Source organism: Corapipo altera, unplaced genomic scaffold (genome assembly GCF_003945725.1).
Source record: "Corapipo altera isolate COAL_440 unplaced genomic scaffold, ASM394572v1 60, whole genome shotgun sequence".
Lineage (NCBI taxonomy): Eukaryota > Metazoa > Chordata > Aves > Passeriformes > Pipridae > Corapipo > Corapipo altera.
Genome location: NW_020884912.1, coordinates 3,176,367 through 3,186,039, shown reverse-complemented (window position 1 = coordinate 3,186,039; position 9,673 = coordinate 3,176,367). Strand labels below are relative to the sequence as shown.

The 9,673-nt window shown below is 39.8% G+C and overlaps 1 protein-coding gene across 2 annotated transcripts; it reads left to right on the top strand.

Moving 5' to 3' along the window:
* Positions 1-2,341: 2,341 nt before the first annotated feature.
* On the top strand, positions 2,342-8,131 carry LOC113952240 (transmembrane protein 14C-like). 2 transcript variants are annotated; one of them, XM_027654087.1, is made up of 5 exons: positions 2,342-2,408; positions 2,854-2,937; positions 5,261-5,362; positions 7,223-7,347; positions 7,535-8,131. In XM_027654087.1, the coding sequence occupies exons 2-5, from the start codon at positions 2,862-2,864 to the stop codon at positions 7,586-7,588; spliced, it is 357 nt and encodes a 118-aa protein (XP_027509888.1). In that variant the 5' UTR covers positions 2,342-2,408; positions 2,854-2,861; the 3' UTR covers positions 7,589-8,131. The 2 variants fall into 2 exon arrangements, with proteins under 2 accessions (XP_027509888.1, XP_027509889.1); XM_027654088.1 differs by lacking the exon at positions 2,342-2,408 and adding an exon at positions 2,518-2,647 and having other exon boundaries at positions 7,260-7,347.
* Positions 8,132-9,673: the final 1,542 nt, after the last annotated feature.

The following is a 9,673-nucleotide window of genomic DNA, read 5'->3' as shown; positions in this document are numbered from 1 at the left end:
TACATGGCTTTTAATTTTAATGATACCTGAAATGTTTGTGTTCACAAACATGGGCAAATAATGTAGGACTTTGAAGGGTTTGTAGACTTGACAGAAAAGGAAAAGTACCAAAACAGATTTTTAATTCATAAGGCCTCTATAGTAAATATACAACTTAAAAAGTATAAGCTTAAATAAGAGAACTGTGTAAAGTGCTTTCCCTTGTACAGTGTTATGTCTATTTCACAGTGCTTATCTTATGTCCTTGACAAAATGGCTGCCACTACTAAACCAGTTTTTATTGTTTGAATTTTTAAATACATGAGCTCATGGCCACAGACATCACAATTACAGAAGCAAGCTTGCATAAGCATCAGGAAAAATCCAGTCTGCACATAATTTTAAGAATTAAAAAGCAAAAATTCAACAGAATTTTGGTCCTAAAGTTTAGACTTACAAGTAAATATTAGACATCTGTAAAAATGCAAACTCCCTGTGTAGTAACAAAGAATTATGCATCTCATGAGACTTAGAACAATTTGGGAACTGGAGACAGTGAAGAACAGTCCTAACAGCTTATAAAGTTGTGACAAATAGAAACCCAATCGGGCAATTTCCAATCAGAATTTATTATATGATAAAAGCAAATTCAGCGCTGGGTGATCAGGGAGGGGTTCAACAACTCCCAACACCTGTCACACCCAAAGAAGACAGTTGTTCTACATTTATTTCCAGCTACTACATGAATATTCATTATACATAAGTATAAACATTACACATTGTTAGGCACATGAGTATAAACATGTTAGATACATAAGTATAAACATTACACATTGTTAGGTCATACATTCAACAGATGTTTGCTTGTTATCTATGCAAAGTTATAAATTTTAAGAAAGGTGCTATTATCTAGCTAACTAAACAAAATTCTCTCACTATAAATCCTACACAAGGTAAAAGGGAGGTAACTTGTCTTTTTTCTTTTCATAGGGGCCCAATTAAGTTTTACAATTTGTTTTTCTTTTCTCTCTCCAGGTCATATTGACCTTACACTGTTTTCTCTTAATTAGCTCGAATCATTCTCTCAGTTTATCACAAAGTGAAATACACAAACAGTCCTTAGGGGAGAACTCATTTTTTCTGTACCTTGAGTGAATGCTCTGCCACTAACTAGTACTTGGCAATTTTTTGTCATTGTTGTTTCCCTGTGAACATCTTCCTTTTCAGCACATTTTTCATTTTCAGGGAACTGCTTAGAATGGTAGAGGCAGCAGTGCAGAGAGAGATGGCAGCAGTGAGAAATCTGTCCCTGTCAGAAAGGGTGGGTGTGCATGACACTGGTAGAGTAGATGGAGCCATAGCTGCAAGAAACAACAGTCTAGCAAGCAGCATCTGAGATGAACCCCAGGTGAGTTCAGTAGCTCCAGCAACTGTGGATTTCTTCCAGTTTTCCTGCTTCCTCCTCTTGGGGACCCCCTGTTCTGGATTACAAAGCAGAGCCCAGCAAAGCTTGAACCTCATAGCTATCACACAGCTTGAATTGAAAAGGGAACCCCATCCTGTGTAGCTTAGGGGAACCAACCTGTGTTGGTTGTGGCACTTTCCAGGCAGAGAGGAGGTTCCTATTTAAACCACTTAAGCCAAACAAAGTAATTAAACTGCTCCTCCATTTATGAACATTAGTCTAATTCATAAAGATGGAGAAGTTTGAATTGCAGCTGAAGAAAGCTGCATTTTGCAGAAAGTACAGGCCTCTTATATTTTGTGTCTTCTATTATGAAGAGGAACTGAAGCTCCTCGGCTCAGGGACCTGGCTAGAAGAGTGCTTTTTCTCTCTATATGGTTAAATGTCCATGGGAGGTAAGTGTATGGACAACTGGAATAAATCATGCAGCACCACTTATGTGAAGAAACCCAGTTTCAGCACTTGGAAAAGAGAAAGGGTTTATCTTTGTAGGCAGTTATAAACATCTCTACATTTTTTCCAGATTAAAAAAAACATGCAAAACATTTTCTTTACAAGATGTTTTCCATCTCCCACTGTTGCATAGCTTCTAAAGCAGAAGATTCATCTTCTTGTTGCACTAGCTTGCAATTTAAAGGTTATGGAAATCCTCTACGTCTTCCATAAAAGAGCTGTACTGAAGTTACTGATGAAAGCAAGAAGCAGTATGTAGGCTGCCCGCAGTTGTGGCTCATGCCACACCAAAACCCGACCCCAAATTCTCAGCTGTACCCCATAACCCCATATCTGGAATAGGGCCGGGAGGGACTGGGAGCACAGGACTGCTGCTATGCCCCTCACTGAACAAGAGCACAAAACCTGGTCTGCACTGAAGTCTCTCCTCATTTATAGGCACCGGGGCTTGCTCGGGCATCCTCGATATCCCCCTCCCGTCGTGCCAGGGCAGTTCCTGGGAACTCCGCAGGTAGGTGGGAAAACACCACCGCCTTCTCCTCCGCAACCCCGGGCTGCGGGACGCACCCTACCCTGCCTCTTGGGTAGGTTTTTGGTTGGTTGGTTTTTGCGTCGGTTTTTTTTTTTTTTTTTTCCCCCTTCTCCCAGAACAGCCGGAAAAGGGAAGTTTTGGGCGGTGCGTGGCTCCTTCACCTCCCCTTCCGCCGCCTGCTCCGCCCCCAGTTGCTGCGGAGCGGGGCTATCGGGCAGGTGAGACCCCGCAGCATCCCTGTCACCCCCAGGGCTGCCTTCCCAACAAGTCGGGTTTCCTCTCCTGGGTTCAGGGCTTAGCCTTTGCTCGTAGCAAAGCCTCCCACGGCAAAATGCTTCTTCCCCCCCCCCCCCCCCCCCCCCGGCCCCCCACCTAAAAAAAAAGGTTAAGAGATGCTGATCCTCATCCCGATTTGCCGTTACAGTTTTCGGCATGGCAGTGGACTGGTTCGGCTTTGGCTACGCCGCCCTGGTGACATCAGGAGGGCTTATTGGCTATGTAAAAGCAGGTACGGAGCTCAAAGATGCTTCTATCTCCCATTCTGTCTTCGTCCTCCCTCCCCCCAATTACTTGGTGTGAGCTGGGCGGCTTTTTACGAAAGGCTTCTAGCTCGAAGTTGGCGCAGATGTAAAATTTATCAGTTTGTGCCATGTGCTGATAACTTGCTGCTGTTGGGGAGTGGTGGATTTGGGGCTGAGCTGGTGCTTTGGGCAGATAAGCCCACAATCGGCTTTCTGGTGGATGCTGATATGCTACTTCTCCATTGTGCTCTTTGAGTGAACTGACATAAGTTTCCTTCAGAAAGGCTTTTCCCCTCCTGTTTAAAATACAAGCATTCTATAAGTGTTCTGCATCTTCAAATGACATAAATCACCATTTTTTCCCCCTTAGAGATTTATTCCCATCTTAATCTTTGACAATAGCGGTGTACTGCAAGCTGCAGAGAGTTTTCTGAAGGATCCTTTCTCCAAGTAGAGCTGAACAGTGCAAATCAGTCCTTAAACTTGTTCCTTTTCTGGGCTCTTCATCATAAGCTTACCCTCTGACCTACTGTTTTCATTTCCTGACCTCTTCCTGAGTTACCCTCCTCCAGGCAGAACTGAAGCTTAATTCCTGCAACACTGTCTCTTTCAGCTTTGAAAATCCCTAAGCTGTCCTAGCTTTTATGATAGGAAGGGGCATTTCTGAAGTCAGTAAGAATCTTACCAGTAACTAATTGCATCTGTATTTCTCTGAGGGCATTATGAAATGGTAGGAGTCTTTCATGTCCTCTGGTCCCAGATGGGAGGACAGGGTCGTGCTGAGGCAAGGGAATCCAGGTCACAGGATTTTTGAAGGGGGAATAGAAACTCATATGGTGACTTCTGGAGAGAAAAAAACCATATTGTATCATTACTAATAACTTGGAGAAACCAAAAGAAAATGGAACTTTCATCTGTAGATCTAATTTGATGATCTGATCTGTTCTTCTACAACCAGGTCTATTTACCCACACAGACAGTGGACAGCAGTAGGTGCCTTGGGAAGAGTATGAGAACAGAGCAATCAAAGAGAGAGTGATTGATTGATTGATAGTTTTTCTGTCTTCATTTAGTAAGTTCTCTGGGTCCTCATGTTTTGAGACTCAGGAACTTCTTGAGCCAGAGGTGGTGTGTTTGTCCTCGTAAGTGTATGTGTCATAGTTGCTTAAACGACGCCTCAAGGTAAAATTCATGGATATGGATATGGTGGATGTTTCTTGACTCCCAGGCTTGTGGAAAGAATTGTAGCTACCACATGTTGGTTGCTAAACTGTATTCTGTACAAAGCAGCTGGTTATTATAGTGTGCATCTTTTTCCTTGCACGTGTACAAGAATATCAGGTGCTTTCTATCAATTTTTATCTCTTGCTTTTTTATACCAAAAGCAGGATCTAGAGCAATATTACAGCAATCTTGTTGATGACTGAAAAGTGATTACTTTCTGGCAGCAATATGCAATCCTTCTATAACATTGAGAGATCTTTATCAGCTTAGTTTTTTAGTCTCAAGTCTTTTAAAGGTGACCTGAAAAATGGAATATAAAAAGAACTACCCTCAGTAACATTAAGTCCTTAATTCTCCATTAGCCTTACTGAGGATATTCACCACTCGCAGTGATCATGCCGCTTCATTACTTGGTGTATTCTATAAATCAACTTAAACATAGTATCCTTTATTTTCTGGTAGCTTTATACCAAGGATCTGATTCAAAGTTTAGGTGAGTCCAGGGAACCTTCTTCCAAAGTCTGCAGTTACCTTTGGATCAGATCTCAGGTGTGTTTAAGAGATCAGATCTCAGGTGTGTTTAAGATCTCCATTATTCGACTCCACCTTCCTCTTTGGCAACTCTTTATTTATCTGAATGCCTTCCTGCCCAATTCAGTCCACATGTCCTTTTTTCCCACTCTTAAGTCCTTACTATTTAATCCATCTACTTTACTGCCTCTCAAGAAATTTTGATATTACTGTTTTGAAACAACATGCTTCAGTTTGCACAAGGAAAACACCGATTCTTTTGTTTTTCTCATAATTCTTTTCACCATAAATATATTAATGACTTTGCTGTTACAGAACTAAATACTAATGCTATTTGTATCTTATGCAAGAGTATTTCAGCTGGTTTTTGGTGCTGATCAACATGGTCTCAATATCTTAAAAGAAAAAAACCCCTTCTCTAATCTTTATAACAATGAATGATGAATGCCTATCTTTTTTTGGTTTTTTGTTGTTGCTGGTATTTTGCAAAACATAAGCTGATGAGCAAGTTCATTTTTAAGTTTCTAATAAATGCATTATCTTTTACTTATTCAGGTAGTGTTCCATCACTAGCTGCTGGCCTGTTCTTTGGGGGTTTGGCTGGACTGGGTGCTTATCAGCTCTCACAGAATCCAAATAATATTTGGCTGTCTTTGAGTAAGTAATTTTAAAATTTTACTTAGAAGAGATTATACTTACCCTAAAATAGCTGGATATTTAAAATTACTTCCTAAAAGTCTTTGCAGAAGAGTTAAGTGGATGGTGTTATATATCTAATTTTAGTCCAGTCTTTAAATTTCACTGCACTGGTGGCTGCCAACACTCATATGTCTGGTACTGATGTGTTTGAGGGATCCTAGTTCTAGGAAAGTGTTAGTAAATTGATGTCTGACCTCCCTGTGTCCTCTATCTGACTGAATCCTACTTTAAGCATCCCACAGTAAGCTGGAGCATTTGGGGAAGTGGGATTCTCCTGTAGACTACCTGTACCACTAGCAGGTTATTTTATTACCACTGAAAATGGCAGTAATTGTGATTGGCTTATTTTTATATATGACAAATATGTGGAATGACAAAGGTGTTGCATGCCTGGGGGGATTTAACAGAAAAGTGAGGTTCAGTAGTGCTGCTTATTCTTCCTTCTTCTCAGAACTGGAGCTTCCCTTCTTGTAGAAGCCGACTGTGGAGAGTTACTGCTTAGTCTGTGTTTAAAGAGCTGACACTGACTATAGCACTTTATCACTGAAGCAGTGACATAGCATCTGGCTCTTTGGTATATGAAAGTCAGAAGTGAAAGGGGAAGGCCCACCATTTCTCTCCACTTCAGTTTTGTTTACAGGCAGTCCTGTTTACAGGCTTCCACATCTACTGGACAGGCCAAAAGCTGTGCATGGTCAAGCCTAAGTAACTGGAATAAACTGCAAATACAGCAAGCTTAAGAAGAGTGATACCAAGTGTTTTCCTGAATGTCAGAGGCAGTCAGATACATTTCTCTAACTTAGTAGCATATGAAGTCTTTTCCTCCAAAGTTTTTGGAGAAGGGGTGTTCTACTGCTGCTTTGGCCAAAATTACATTGTGAGTTGTGCATATTTTGAAGAGTGCCTACTAATTAGAGCTTGAAGCATTTGAATACTAAAATATTTTAGTTTTATTGTGTGTCAGACTGTGATCCCAGTCTCTTATATATCTCCTTACATGAGATCACTAGACGTCAGTGACAATATTTGCAGTGGTGTTAGGGAAGGGGCATGCCACGGCTAGGACTGAAGATGAGCCGGGTCCTGCAGGACCAGTCATCACATAGAAACAATGGTAGAAGATAAATGAGTTGGAACATACTGTGCGTAGCTGTTACCACTGGGTAGCAGATGCATGCTAATGCTTAGGATTTCATCACTATGTTTTTCTTACAGTTTTCTTAGTATTCAGTCTGTCTTTGATATACAGTGTTCCAGGGACTGCTCTTTCTATTTTACTGGCTCAGTGAAAGTACGTGGCTCCTGTCTCTAAGTCAAGTGGTCAGGGACAATAGATTTAACTCTCATCTTAGTGGAAGGAGATGCAGGACTGAAATGGCTTGGTAATGCATGGCACTTACATAGCACACTTCCCTTTTGAAGTCTTTTGAAACATAAATTAGTTCATTCTCAGAACATTGCTACAAGTTACACATGAAAATGCTCTCCCCTTTTTATGAGAAGTGGGGGAATTACGTGCACAAGTTTAGTGATTTGCCTGTGCATGGGGAAGGAGTGAGCAGTGTGGCATAAATTATTTCCAGCTTCAAAAAGAGCACATTTCAGAAAAGAAATCTGAGGAGTGTGTGCAGAACCACATGGAGTGCACTGTCTGCTAGAACTTGATGTAGAATACTTTTTACATACTGAGGCATTCCAAAATTTACACAATTTATTGACTCAGTCCATCAAGTGAAATGACTGTTTCACTTTTTACTTGATGCTACTACTTCTCACTGTTCTGTTAGTTTTTAATTCTATTATGTCTCTTGCACACATGTATCTGCTGCCTGGACTGTACAATCTCTCATTTAAGTTACATCTGGAACACTGTCTGCCATCATGGGAACAAGATTTTACAACTCCAGAAAATTCATGCCTGCAGGGCTGATTGCTGGTGTCAGGTACAACACAATATACTTTTTTTTTTAACCTCCTGCGTGTGATTTCTTAATTAAACTGAAACGGAATGAGTCATATTTTATGTATCTTTTTTTGTTCCTGTGCACCAGTTACATGGGAAGTATTTGAAAATGTATTAACAAATTGTTGTTATTATTGTTTAATTATGTGTTTTTCCTCCTTATGCAGTTTGCTAATGGTTGGAAGATTAGCACTGAAGATGTTAGAAAAGCCCCAGGATAAGTAGCTGTTCATTTTACAGCCTAATATTTGGATAAGGAAACCTGATAATGATGTTGCATAAATTCAGAAGCAAGAAGATGGAACAATTTTCTACATCAAGACATTTTTTCCCCTTTTTTACATAAAAGGGAGTAGAATGATGGGACAGATAGTTTATAAACATTTGTTTATATACATTTGTTTCAATGATCAGGTAGACCTATTTGTGTATAGAGAGAAATGGGTCCTGGGTTTGATTTTTCCAGATGTGAATCAGTGTATTTTAACACTTCCAGTTTTTATATTTCAAAATATTCTGCTGACATATATGAAGCAGAGCGAACCTGTAATTAAGAAAATAACCACAAAGAGGCACCAGGAGTAATTTGCTAAATACAACAGTGTTTCTCAAACCTTTTGTACTTAGTATTACAGCATGCTTTACCTGTTGCATTCTGAGTTGATACACCACATCTGTATAACACCAAACAGATCTTACATTTTTATTGTGAAATGATGCTAAAATGTTGCTTTTCTACAAGTAAATTCTATTACAAACCTTTATTTGGTGTGGGTTTTGTTATAATTTCTGTGTTTTGGGCATCGGGGGTATTTTTACTTTGTTTTCTTCTCAGTGAAAGTCTTTGCAGTGAACTGTTAGTATCCAAGTGCCGTCTTTCAAAATCGCTTTATAAATGTGGGGGCAAAAGATTAAATTAGGGGCCTTCATTAACATTTTAATGTATTTCATATTGTAACCTCTCTTGTTTCCAGACACTTAATCTGTAAATAACCTGATTGTACAAGGTGAATCTGCAGGGAGCAACACTAAAAACATGTAGAAGTGTGTCTGAAATTCTAGTCCCAGTTAAATCGTAGTCTCTTTTGACTATGCTGTAAGCAAAACCCAACAGAAGTAATTACATTTTTACGTTTCTAAATCTCCCCATGTAATTGAATAGAAAATTCCATCCCTCATACAGAATTTTCTAGAGCCATTCAAGAACTAAAGACATTAGTATCCTTTCTCCAGAGTGCTCATGCTCTTAGGCTGATTGTTAGCTAATTCTAAAAGTTTTCTTTCCTATTTTTATTGTGTAGGTTTCGGTGTTTTGGTTTTTGGTTTTTCTCCACTGAGAGTGGTCTCTATCTAAATTGAGATAATTACTTTTGCATTAAATTCACTGTGGCTATGCCATGACTTCAGTGGAACTTTGTGCTGTGAGTCAGCTTTTATATGGATGTAAATTTTGGGAAGTGGTTTAGTTATTTTTAGGAAATCGGTTGTTAAAATAATTCTTAAATTAAGGCTACTCTGTTTAAAGCACACTCTGAAAATAAAAATGTTACTTTAATATTTCTTACAGTATCAGCTATCAGCACAAGTTTAAATGAGTACAGATTTTTCAACAAGGTTCAGTAAGAGGAAACTGGTTGTACAATACACAGACTGGGTGACCAGAATTCAACAACTCCGAGTTTAATCATGCCTCCAGATCTTAAATACATTATAGAAATGTGAGAAGAAGAGAGTTGTGGTTACCAAATCCTCATTTCCCAGGTTGAAGAGCCAGGCCCTCTATTGCACATCTACATGCCAGGTAGAAGTTTGGGTGGCAGGAGGAAATGTCAGGTATTTCACCCCTCTCACTCAGGACTAGAGGAGGGAATTCCCTATTTGCTTTGGTAGGTAAATGATCTCTTGAAATTAGGAGTTTGCCCTAAACTTTGTAAGGGGGGTGTATAAGGCTGTTTTTGTAGTAGGAAGTCTTAAAGTCCTGGAAAGTGAGAGATGTTGTACTACCTTCAGCTCCTGCTCTGGAGAGGTTCAAGTTCCTTTCCCAGGAGAGGGCTTTTTGCTTCAGGCACGGGATGTCCCACATGGAGAATATTACCTGGGGAAGCCACACCACAGGTGAGAAAAGACCACAAAGTTCTTGGGACCTCTGACAAAAGAAGCAATTATTTTTTAAGTCTTCTTTTAAAGCTAAATAGTAACTGGTAAAAATACAGAAACATCCTGAGACTGAGAGATGGAACTCAGATTCCTCTCTGCCCAGGTGGAAAATCCAGTGGGACCACCTAAATTTTGCCCATGCTATGTTT